This window comes from Petromyzon marinus, chromosome 17 (assembly GCF_048934315.1).
Source record: "Petromyzon marinus isolate PM22_M1 ecotype Great Lakes invasive population chromosome 17, UKy_Petmar_22M1.pri1.0, whole genome shotgun sequence".
Lineage (NCBI taxonomy): Eukaryota > Metazoa > Chordata > Hyperoartia > Petromyzontiformes > Petromyzontidae > Petromyzon > Petromyzon marinus.
The window spans coordinates 16,407,905-16,420,700 of record NC_133683.1 but is presented as its reverse complement, the minus strand read 5'-3'; the positions used below and the strand labels follow the sequence as shown (position 1 = coordinate 16,420,700).

Here is a 12,796-nt window from a genome sequence, read left to right as displayed (position 1 = left end):
CATAGAGAGAGTACTTTGGCCTACTCTTCCATGCCTGCCAGACGACGTCTCGGAAGAAGTGTTGGGCATCCACGCGCGTTTCTCCATCACACTCGATCCGCCCATCACGAAACTGGGGTTCGTTACAGATAGTTGGTCATCGATTTAAATGCATTACCGCTCATCACCCGCATTCCTGTTTGGATGTTAATGATAATGACATTTAAACGTCTTTTGTTTAATTTTCAGGATTTACGTTGATGTCAGAAGACTCCTCCGCAATGGCAGTCACTTCTGGCCCCAGTAAACTTCAGAGGTAAAGTGATTTTTAATGCCTTTTCCATCTTGCGTGTTCCCTGCAGGTTGTTCAAGCGGCGTGTGTGCCCTTGCCTTCGTAATTCTATTTGAGTCTGACCATGACACCTTCTCCACATGCATTCTGACCACTGCTTTAATGTCATGGTGAAAATAATCATAACTGTGGTCTTTTCCCAAATATAAATAGAAGATATTTTTAGTCCTTTATCGTTTTTCCACTTTAACATTATCGAGCAGCGTTTTTCTGGACCAGTTTCGACCTTCTGAGTCTCATCAGTGACGTGACGCAGTGTTAGCGCGTTCGCCGCTTGTTGCAGAGGCTCCCGGTTCGAATCCAGCAACTGCTCCTGGTTAATACTGCAGGTGTAAGAACCGTGAATATACTACACTGACCGTTAAAGATCCCGTAATGTCATTTGTAAGAGTAGGCCGATGTGTGCCCGACCGTTATGGTGCAATTTTTGCAAAATAAAAAAAAATGCATGAAATTTGTTGTCCCCTACTGCAAAAATCTGGCAGAATTTTCCCGAAAAAAGAATAATTAGATTCAATGAGGCTTTCCTGGGTAAAATAAGAACAATAATAATACTAATCAGCAGAGTCAGGCTTATTAAACAAATGCTGCTGGCATAGCAGATGTTATTGGCAAGAGCACTCCATCTAAACTATGCGAGTTTGCGGCGCACAGTATTGCTCGCGTGTGCTGAGTTGTGTTGACTTGCGCCGGTCCTGCCGGCGGTGTTTTTCCATCGTTGTAAAAGTTTACGTGCGGACGGGCGCGTGTCCGTTCTTGCGTGTGAAAGCGCAAGAGCAATCCGCGTTGAAATTGCCACACACCTGTGCAGCAGTTCCAATCTCCCCGCGTGTGATTCCTATTCAAACCGTGCGCTTCGGCGACAGCTGTGGTTATTTTCCTTCACCTGCCAATCTAGGGGCCTCCCCTAGGTCAACTAATCTAAAATGAATCAACACCAACGCGAGACGGAGCCGGACATAAATGACCAGGTGGGGTGTTCGCCCAACCATCCATCCCCTTGCGTGTTGTGTCAGCCCTGACAGGTGCTCAATGTTGGTTTAGCCCCAAAGGCATAAAGCGGACAGCAGGTGACGACTCGTTTGGATTTGTAATCGGGTGACTTCGAATTTCGTCTGTACGGTTTTGATTTATATAGTGTTTACGTGTGACTTCATCTCAACCTTCTGTACCAAGAGAGTAGGCTTTTTTTTTGTTATTGAGAGAGGCAGTCCATCATAGGCAGAGGACAAAAGGACCGTCTAGAGTCTGGACTTGGAAAGAGACAGGGAGTCCACAGCACGGACGGCTGAGTGAAAGGAATTCCACAATAGGGGCAGAAGAAGCGAAGATGCAGAAACCTCATTTTGTGGAGAGCTCTGAGAGTACGTGGATGAGAGCAGAATGAGATCAGAGGAGAGAGGTGGGAGATTGTGTGGGGGAGTACAATAAGACGACAGAGGTAGGAGAAGTGCGTGGAGAAGAGTAGAGGTGAGAGGTTGCACTTTGTGTGGAGGTGAGTAGAGTGAGATGAGAGGGCAGAGGTAGGAGAAGTGCGTGGAGAAGAGTAGAGTAAGAGTAGAGGTGAGAGGTTGCACTTTGTGTGGAGGTGAGTAGAGTGAGATGGAGAGGGCAGAGGTAGGAGAAGTGCGTGGAGAAGAGCGAGCTGAGAGGAAAGAAAACGGCGTGTGTGGAGGTGGCAGTGATCTGAGACGGAGGAAGCAGGCACGAGCGGTGCCACTGGGCATATTGACGATGGTGAATGCGATCTTCAAATTGACATTGAGCAATCCGTCCATCGCTTCGCAGGATGATGGACGAGTCCGGCTGCGAGCCCGACTACGATGAGCTGGAGGAGCGGCCCCCGCCAGCGCGCTCCTGGTGCCTGCCACGGCAGCCGTCGCGACGCAACATCAGCGTTCTCGACCGCCTCATCCTCTCGCACCCCGTGTGGCTGCAGCTCACCGTGAACCCCGCCAAGGCCATGCACATCCTGCAGAGGGAGCCCTGTGGGGTGAGGCGCACGCAGATTGCTGGGGGAAGAGAGTTCCACTCAATGGGGGGGGGGGGGGGGGAGAGGGGGGGGGCAGGAGAATGAGCGACCTCCCGCTGAGCTAAGTTTGCCGTCGTATGAATGGGCCAGATTGCGCTATACGTTAGATAATTTTAAAAGATGGCCCGCTGGCTCGGAGGTCAGGCGAGAAAGTGATTCCCCCTGCTGCGCGTGCCGGCGTTCGCTTGTAGCGATTTCAGAAGTTCTGAGATTTCCACTTCTGCGGGACATTCTCTAAACAATGAAGGTTGCATTGCTGTGCGAGAGATCTTGCACCCTATTTTGTCCTGAGGTGGGGCGGTGGCGAAGCGGTTTGGCTTACTGCTCGTAAACACACGGCATTCCTGAGTTCGAATCCCGGCCATGGCTAACATCAGTGCTGGTCCTGAGTCCACCCCCGCTTCACCAACTCCCACACTGACCAGAATGGTGAAGTATGGTCAAACATGCCCTCTGACTGATATGTTGCATTTTGTATTGAACCTAGGCATTTTTAGTGAGAAGATCATCCACCATTCAGAAGAAGATTCTTTCCGTACGTCTCTCGAGCGAGGAAGGATCCTGCTTCGTCAAAGACTTTGCCATCATCGAAACGCAGTCAAGTGAGTGGCTGGAAACAGTGAGACGATACACTTCCACAGGGGTCCTGTCAGTCACAGTTTCCCCCATGTTAACGCGGCGATGCTAAGTTTTATTTTGGAGATTTAGGGGCTTTGGTTTCCGGCCAGATGGTGCTTCGCAGAGTGAAATCTGCCGGCATGCCAGCATCCAGTTGGGTCCATCTCGGGTCCGACCCAGGTAACAAGAGTTGTTGGTTAGATCTTATTTTGTCTAACCAGTTGTGAACTAAATGAGACCAGGGTGTGTCCCATTTACAAGAGTGACCTGGGGCATCGGTCTGCCAGGATGGGGTGACGATTGCTACGTACAGTCCCGATTGAGTAGGTTTGTCATGTAATTATCGAATATGGTAAATTTGGATTTTGACGTTCCTCCTCCAGGTCAACACGAATCGTCAAAGAGCCTCGCTCGCCGTATCCTGCACCTCAACAACAGTGATCAGTGCCAGATTAAGCCAGTGCGGGGCCTGTATTATGTGTTATAAAGGGTCCCCAAATAAGAAAATCACAAATATTAAAACACACATTTTTTACTTGCATAGTAAAGTAATTGTATTTTTTCATTTTCTATACAACCAGATAATACGGCAAATCGCCCACCTTAAACACCCAGTCGTTCGGTATAGTACTATAGTAATAGAGCAGGTGCAGAATCACTGAACCGGAATTGATAGCTTGAAAGCATTTAGCGCGGGGCCCTTGAAAGTGCTGGCCCATAGCATGTGTAGCTACTTTTCCTACTAGGATAATCCGGCACTGACACCGATGCTATTCCACTTGGTTGATGCAAAGCAAATGTGACTTTTCTTTTTTATGTAGCGTTCTGGGGAAATGCGTGCGTGGTCTTCCTGGCGACCTCGCTCGTTACTGCCGCCCGCTGCTGTTTGCTTGGCGCCGATATCGTCCGTGTCGCTCGCTCGTGACCTCTGGCGCTTCGCTGTCGACCCGCGATAGCAAAAGCTCTTGAAATGTTTTGACGAAATGTTGTCTTTTTTTCACGAAATTTTGCGGCGGACGAGCAAACAAACAAAAGTGTTGTCGTATTTAAAAAAAAAAAAAATTCTCATTTCTTCTCCCCCCCCCCCCAACCCCCTCCTCCCCCTGTTGTTATAAAAGCTTTCTCTCTGGAGGGATCCAGTATTAGTTTTGCCGACCTCTTCCGCCTCGTTGCCTTCTACTGTGTAAGCAGGTGGGTTTGCAAACTCGTAGTCCACCAATAACACGGCGCTGTTTTACGCCTCATTTAGTGCATGCAAAGAATGCGTGGAAACATTAACAGCTGGCTAACACTGAAAACACGTTGATGTTTGTGGCCATGGACTGGTTGATTGAGGTCTTTATATTGCTCAGAATAAGTTTGAATCTGTATCCTTCACTTTGCGTAATTGAGTTGGTTTATGTTCACATTGTTAAAAAAAAATGGTCTACCTACCAAAGCGGTGGTGGCACGATGGTTAGCGCACTGCGCTATGAACCTGGAAAACTTAAGTTTGATACCTGGCCATGGCTGATATCAGTAGCGAGTACTGTCTGAACCGGTTCTGGCTCCCGCCCCCTTCACCATCGTGCACTGACAAGCGTGGTGAAGTATGGTCAAACAACTGTCATGACAGACATTCAGGGATGGGCTTCATTCAGCCTTGTATTTACAAATAACTATAAGTATTCATGTTAAGCTTATTTCGAAAATATGTGCCTTATTTATGTTGACTACAGTAATTGTATTTTCATTTTATTGATGTTAGGCTCAAGTTCGCTCGTAACTGTTAGCGATTTTGTGATGTTTTGACTGTACCTCTTAGGCATAAAACGCTTTATCTACCTCGCATATTAATTAATTGTGATTATCGGATGCTCTAAGCTGTCCTGTAATCCAGCGTATTTAGGTGACCACCACGCTCTGCGGTTACCCAGCAGGCCTAGTGCAGGGTTGCCACTTGTGAGTAGGCGCAGTACAACAAGCAGGGACGCATCGTGCGAAGCCGAAGAGTGTCTCGCAATACCAGGAGACAGGTTGGGGAAGGGAGACTCCATTTAAATACATCATCCCGAACCGAATTCGCGTCCAAGTCGGCAAGCCAAGATCCAAACTGGCCACTCCGCAAGAGCAGAGGGCTTTAATGCGACCGCTGCGGCTGTGGCGAGAGGCAGACGGCGCGACACCTCTTGTTCTGCCCACCCCTCGAGGACGGCCCCTGCGCTGCGCCAGATGTCGCCTGCGGGGCAACCTGCCATCGCTAAGATGCGCTCGCCACCGGAAGGCCGCTTGACTTTGGTGGGCGGACACGGGAGAGGAGATCGTCTCGAGCGGTGTATTATTTTTCGCAACTGCCAAAAAAAAAAAACCGCAGGACTTTAACATCCTGGGGAGACGTACGCAGATTTCCGAGAACAGCTGCGTCAACAAAAAGAACGTTCCTCGGTACAACCGAGACAACAGGTGGCAAACCCTAGCCAGGAGGAGCGGCGCGTTGTCATTGCAGCGTTAATACGACTCATGCGTAGCGCCGGGACACTCGGGGGAGGGTGGTGTGGGGTGTTGCGGAGGGGATGGGTGTGGGAAGGCGGTGGGCAGCCTTTTTCAAAGAGAATTTACCCGAGAGGCTGGCTTGTTGTGTGTTTCACGGGGCCTGCTGATGGCGTGAGTTTTGTGAGTCCGAGTGCCTGCCGTGCCCCCGCAGGGACGTGCTGCCCTTCACACTCAAGCTGCCGCACGCCATTGACGCCGCCACGTCCGCCAAGGAGCTGGAGGCCATTTCTCACCTGGGAATAGGTGCGTGCGCCGGCAATGCTATCGTTAGCCCTGTCACAGCCCGTTAGGGGCCATTCGGGTTGTTGATTTATTTGTTAATTACTACCACCCAGTAAATCGCTGTGACGTTCAAAGGATAAAAACCGAGGTTATTGCTTGGAGATGGCCATGGGAATGTATGATAGAGCGTGTGTCACATTTCCGCACCAATTCTAAACTCACGTTTGTGAAAGTATTCCAAGTTTTTATCCTTTGTTTGTACTCGCGTAGTGACAATATGGAGACCGTTTTAGGTTGCTTGCGCATCGTGAATACAAATTGGTAGACGTTGTTAGAAAAGGGTTTACACGTTTCGTTACCTGTGTATTTCACAGCTTATTCATAGTTTTACAAATGATTTCTCTTAACGTTCTTTTTGTTGGGCGCACCACTTCACCTATATCTGTGGGAAATATTTACCTGAAGGATTCTTTCGTGGTGGGAATTGCGTGTACAATAAGTGTTCCCTGATGTACATGTTTTTTTTGTTTATCTCGATGTCTCTTATCATTGTTCCTTTTTCACCATCGCATTCTATACCATACACCACATGCCACACCTTCTTTGCCAAAGAGACTCTTATCTCGGTGAACTTTCACGTGCCTATCGTTAAACATGCTGTACTCGCGCAATTAAACTGACACATTGCTGACCGTAAAGGCGCAGGGCTGCAAGTTCTTGCCCGTGCCACTGCTGACGATGAGAGTGCTCGAGAGAGCCGGGCCTAGGATGCATTTTGGGCCTACCCTTGCCCACCATCCAGACAGACAATGAGAATCTTAATTTAGACTGGGGGAATCCAATGAGCTGTGAAGTTCTATTTCACAGGTGTCCAGAAGGGAGGCAGGTCATCAATTTTTTTTAGAAGAGAGGGTATTTGGCCTGCACTTCCACGCTGGCCAGACAACTTGGAAGCAGTGGACGTCCCCATCAACTAACTGCGGTGTTGCCCATTTATACTAAGGGGTGGACGGAGGCAGCGGGATTTAACTGTGACGCCGACGGTGTCTCGCCAAAATAATTCCGTGAAAGTGACCGCGCGGTGGATTTGTGGCGCCTCTTTTTCTTCCATCATCATCACGATCCATAGGCAAATAGCCCGTGGGTGTCCACTGCACAGTTCGTAATTTGTTTCCACTTTCCTCTGTCTGCCAATATGCTCAAGTAGTGCAACATCTTTCTGGCACCAGGAAGCCATTCTCTCTGAGGTCTTCCTCTCGTTCTGGTTCCTTCCATTTTTCCCAAAAACACACTTTTTATTTTCTCTTCCAGAGTTCTGGAACTCCTCGCGCAACCAGAGGAAGGCCGAGCGTGGCACAAGCGACACCGGTGGCACGGGCGGGAGCTTGTCGGTGCGCACGCGGGCGCCCTCTCAGCTCGCCACGCCCAAGGGCCGCGCCCTTTGCTTCATCAACCCCCTTTTCCTGGAGGAGCACACGGAAGGGGCCTCGCTGCGCCGCGCCTGGAGCCGCTCTGCCGGGGGCGTCCGGGTCTCCACGGAGACCGGCACGAGCCAACTGTCCCCGCCGCCGCGCCCGCCCCCACCCGTTCCCCGCCGCCAGGGCAGCTCCAATGATGGCGCGGGCTCCCGCAACGGCAACGACCTCCGGCACTCGCTCTCGGGAGAAAACGACGATGCCGCCGACGCCGCCACCCACCGAGCCGGCTCGTCCGACTCCGGCGTCGTCCCCCCGCGCCGTGAGCCGCCCGACGTGAACGGCCACGCTGGCGGAGGCGGCTGCGGCGGCAGCTACGATGTCCCGAAGGCGCCGATGGTGAGGCCGGTGCCTCCGCCCAGACTGAAGAAACTGTCGAGCTCGCCCGTTGAAAAGAAACCGCTGTCTACGCAGGGCAGGGTGGCCAAGGTGGGCTGGGTGATGGACCACGTCGATCATGCGCAGTTGGAGAGGGCCCCGTCAGAAGAGAAGCCCCGGGAGCGGCAGGAGTCGGAGAGCGTGGACACGCCAACGGGTTACCGGGTCCCACTTTCCTCCGCGCACGCCTTCAGCGGGAGCTGCTTCTTGACGAACGGCAACGATTCTCCGGCGGACGACCAGGGCTCGGACACTCTGAGCAACGAGCTGCTCAGCGACGACCAGAGCCTGTTTGACTTCATCGCCGGGAAGGTGCCCGCTATCCCCGAACTCGACTCGGCCTCCATGAGCAGCATGGAGGAGGAGGAGGACGACGAGGAGGAGGAGGAGGAGGAAGGCATGTTCGGCGAAGTTCTGGAGGTGGACGAGACCGAGAGCAGCTACCAGACGCCGCCGGCGCTGCGCCGCTCCACCGCGCTGGCGCTGCGAGGGAAAGTCCGCTCGAGTTTTCGCAAGTTCAGCGAGGTGCTGCACCTGCTGCTCACGCCGGAGCGGCGCGTCGTGCGCAAGATTGTGGAGTTGGCGCAGGAGAAGCGCTCCTACTTTGGCTCTCTCCTGCAGGACTACATCACCTTCATACAGGTACCCGCCATGTCTCGTCAGGAGGGTCTTGTAATCCACACGCTGCCGAGGGTAATGTTGAGCACGTTGGGGGTCCACGGTGGCTAGGAGATGTTAACTACCTCGTCTGGTATGCAGGAGGTCGTGGGTTCGATCCCGATCCTGACGACTTTATATTTGGAGTCTGCATGGTCTCGCCGTGGTCGCGTTGATTTTTCACCGGGCCCTCCGGGTCTTCCCTCCACATTTAGAAACATGTGTTTAGAGTATTTAGCTGCTATACAATTCCACATGATAGGCCACTTTGTCAGGCTATCATTTGTGGCCAGGTCGCTTCTGAAAAAGGGCAGTCTAGCTCGGTGGTGCCTTACCTGGTAAAACAATTTTAAACAATCGGACTTGCAAATCCAGGGGTCGCTGGTTCGATTTGATCGCCCTCTGGATGGATCATCTCATGTACATTTATATAGCCCCTTAATCCAAGGCACTTCACAACAAAAATTTAATTGTACGTAAGATGATAGTGGTTGAAATAAAGAGTGGGGTTGTCATTAAAAGTGGTGGTGTCGTGATGGTGACAGGAGGACAGGTGGCAGAGGTTAAGGAGGGGTTGGGGTAGGCCTGGTCATAGCTGGGGGGTAGTGGCATGGAGTAGCATTTGGAGTAGTGATAGTGATAGGGGTAGTGATAGGAGTAGTGATAGGGGGGTAGTAATAGGGGTAGTGATTGGGGTAGTGATAGGGGGGTAGTAATAGCGGTAGTGATAGGGGGTTAGTGATAGGGGTAGTGATAGTGGTAGTGATAGTGTTAGGGGTAGTGATAGGGGGGTAGTGATAGGGGTAGTGATAGTGGTAGTGATAAGGGTAGTGAAAGTGGTAGTGATAGGGGGGTAGTCATAGGGGTAGTGATAGGGGTAGTGATAGTGGTTGTGATAGGGGGGTAGTCTTAGGGGTTGGGGTAGGCCTGGTCATAACTGGGGGACGGGGAGTAGCAGTAGCAGGATGATGGGCTAAGGAAAAGCGGTGGATTTTCAGGGAAGAACAGAAGCCCCATATTCCATTGAAGATGATGTCTCTCTGTGGTGCGATGGGAGTTGGTTCCAGTGAAGGGGAGCAAGAAGGGAAAGGTAACGAGAGTGTGACTGGGCGCAGGGCGAGGGAGACACAGAGAGGGACAGGCAAGGCTGGGAGTGTAGCGGACGGGATGGAATAGAGTGGTAATATATGAGAGAAGCAAGATAGGGTGGGGCAAGACCATCGCTCGGTGTGGCATTGCAGCACTGTTGTCGCTGTAGTTATTGTTGTTGCGGGCCTCTTCCTTTCCATTGCTGGGCAAAGGGCCTCCCCCTATTCTCTTCCATCCCTTCCTTTCCTTCGCTGCTGCTGTCTGGTAGTGGCCTCCGAATTCTGTGATTTCATCTCACTGCATTCTCTTCCGCTAACTTTTCCTGATTCTTCTGCCTTCTCTCAATCTCCACCCCATGGTTACGTTTGCCTCATCTCTCGTCAGCTGTTTCTCACGACGTGTCCTGCCCATTTCCACTTGTTTTACATTGCTTTAACAGCAGCTTTGGCGAGCCCCATTCGTTCCTATCTCTTCTGTTCGCTCCTGACTTCCGTAGATAAAGCGCTGGTGATTGCCAATTGTCGTGTCGTTCCACCTCTGCCCGGCGTGTGCAGGAGAACGGCAACAACTACCAGAGCAGCTCAGACATGTTGCAGGCCGTCCGGCAGCTCCTCAACCAGCTCAAGGCCTATCTGCTGCACACCCACGAGCTTGATCCGCCCATCGAGTCGCTCATTCCCGACAGCGACATCGGTAAAGCGAGATGCAGAGCCCTCCGGATGAATCATCATGCTCATATTCCGGGTCGTAAAAAAAATTCAACTGGATTGTATAACATCAGATCTCAGAAGCTAAGCAGGAATAAGCCTGGATAGTGCTCATATGGGTGACCAATGTGTGTGCCAGACTGTCATAGGTACATGGCCGGGTATCCAACTCGGGTCGCCAAATCCATAGCTCGGCGCGCTAGCTACTATGCCATCCTCTCCGCCCCACACACGACATTCACCAGTCATGAATAGATCAATTCTTAACGTGCGCAATTTGCCGTGTGTGACGGCATCATAAAACTCCACATCAAGCCACGAGTCAGCATCGTCGCGTGCCCGAGCACGCTCGCGTACGTTTCCCTTCTGCCGGCCGGTCTCACCGACTTCGGCCTTGGCATCTCGACCCCCGTCCCTTCCACGCAGACGCGGTCGTCGAGAAAGCCCTGCACAAGTGCCTGCTCAAGCCGCTCAAGGGCCAGGTGGACGCGTGGATGCGCGACTTCCGCTCGGTGGACGGCAGCGCGCGACGCCTGCGCGAGAACCTGCAGCTCGCCCGCGAGAGCAGTCTGGCCGACTTCGGGGCCGGCGGCGGCGGCGGCGGCGTTGGCGCCGGGGGAGCGGCCGGGGGAGCGGCCGGGGGGGCCGGTGCAGGGGCGGCGGTACGTCTCCCCAACGTGCCAGACGCCGCCTGCCTTGAGCGGATCCGTGTCACCCTGGCGCGTATGCACGCCACCTACTCGCCCTCCAAGAAGGTGCTGCTGCTGCTCAAGGCGTGCAAGTTCATCTACGACGCCATGGGAAGCGGCCTTGGTAAGGGCGCCATGGTGGCAAGATGTTAACTACCTCACCCGGTATGCAGGGGGTCTTGGGTTCGACGCTGACCGACACCTGCTGTATATTTGTCTGCATGTTCTCCCCGTGGTCACGTGGATTTTTCTCCAGAGTATTTGGCCGCTTTAAATTTCCACGTGATGAGCTATCGTTTGTGGCCGGGTAGCTTCTGCAAAAGCACGACCTTACCTGCTAAAATAAAAAAAAATAGTTTAGACTCTGCGGGACCCGCCGCACCGGTGCCCGCGTGGAATCGACAGCGATCATCGGCGGGTTCCGTGCTCGCTCGTTGGCGTGCGGTTGTCAACCGGAATGAGCGTTTTATGATTTTGCGAAATTGCTACGCCCCAGTTCAATTTATCTGTTGCCTGGGACACAGTCCCGTGCCATTTATAATTGTCAGCCATGGTTCGTTTCGCTGCTGGACGAGAACCGAGCCAACTAATGACCTGGATGGTCGCCACTTTGCGTTGATGGTCTAGGCGGGGGGTCGGGGGCAGGTTAAAAATCAATGAGAAGTCTCGCATGGAACGGGGCATGCAGGTAACGCTTGCGCTTGTGTTCACCGATTGGTCGATTCGGTGCCGATGCACAGGCACGATGTTTGGGGCGGACGACTTCATGCCGGTGCTGATGTACGTGCTGGCGCGCTGCGACATGCCATTCCTCGACATGGAAGTGGAGTACATGATGGAGCTGCTCGACCCCTCGCTGCTCAGCGGAGAAGGTGCCTTTATTATGGCGGTCGGGATCGGGACTGTCTAAACCGTCATGGTGAAGGAAAGATCTCGCCGAGAAGATGCCTCTCCAACCGTGGCAATTTAATCTCCGGATGTTTCGACAGCTGATCGTGAGACCAGTCCTAAAGTTAGCTGCTCAGGAGCCGTCAGCTCTCGGGAACTGGAATGTATGTGGACTGTCATCTTCTTGATGAGATAGTTCCTTACCTGTAATATGTTGAACTTCTTTCGCACCGTACCTAGCAGGTTTAGATATGAAGAAGGTACAACCAGCTTGTGCCCTGCCACTCAGCCATACTCGGGAAGACCCAACAGTCAGTTGTTAACATTCTTATTTATCATGCCAAGCACACAACTGAAGGGCAGATTTATACACGAGGGAACATTCCTGGGATTCGTCACCAGCAATCCTCACCCACAATCCTCACCAGCAGTGCTTTTACAATGAGCAACTGTGAAAAAGTGGTATGGCAGTGGCATAGAACGACAGACGTCTGTCCAGCTAATGAAAACAAGAGTTTGTTGAAACTGCCACCCCAGGTGCCCACAAGGGGGGTAGCGATCATATTTGTCCAGATTTTGGCAACAGATCATTTTGACAATGGGGAAAAAAATGCGAGGCAGTGCAACCTTTAGGCTAAAGTTGATCCCGTGCATCATGGCCTCTAGTGGCTTACGAGAGCCATTGGAAGGAGTGAGATTGGTGCCGACATGAGGCCAGTAGTAGTATTATACAGTGAAACCTTGGATTGCGAGTAACTTGGTCTGCGAGTGTTTTGCAAGACGAGCAAAAATTTTAAATAAATATTAATTTGATAAACGAGCGTTGTCTTGCAATACAAGCAGTACGTACAGTATACGCATTGTCTGCCGAGCGTCACGTGATCACAACTGAGCCAATGGTTCTTCTCTCTCTCTCGCTGCGGCATTGTGGGTAATCGTCTCACATGCTCGGTCTCAGTCGGCGTGCCTCACTCGCAGTCAACATCCGTGCGAGTGTATACTGTTTACTATAGTACTGTATAGTGTTGTGACCACGTGTGTACTGTTTACTATAGTGTTGTGACCACGTGTATACTGTTTACTACAGTACTATAGTGTTGTGACCACGTGTATACTGTTTACTACAGTACTATAGTGTTGTGACCACGTGTATACTGTTTACTACAGTACTATAGTGT

At 51.9% G+C, this 12,796-nt stretch overlaps 1 protein-coding gene across 1 annotated transcript in view; it reads left to right on the top strand.

The window, feature by feature from the left end:
* LOC116943245 (ras and Rab interactor 2-like) overlaps nt 1-12,796 on the top strand; it is a 37,345-nt gene that overhangs the window by 17,323 nt on the left and 7,226 nt on the right. Inside the window, exons 2-10 of the mRNA XM_032955942.2 lie at nt 229-295; nt 2,120-2,324; nt 2,851-2,965; nt 4,100-4,172; nt 5,665-5,756; nt 7,047-8,230; nt 9,889-10,027; nt 10,468-10,854; nt 11,471-11,602. Of these exons, the coding sequence (XP_032811833.2) occupies nt 240-295; nt 2,120-2,324; nt 2,851-2,965; nt 4,100-4,172; nt 5,665-5,756; nt 7,047-8,230; nt 9,889-10,027; nt 10,468-10,854; nt 11,471-11,602 (2,383 nt within the window). The 5' untranslated portion in view covers nt 229-239. The remainder of the gene's footprint in view (nt 1-228; nt 296-2,119; nt 2,325-2,850; nt 2,966-4,099; nt 4,173-5,664; nt 5,757-7,046; nt 8,231-9,888; nt 10,028-10,467; nt 10,855-11,470; nt 11,603-12,796) is intronic.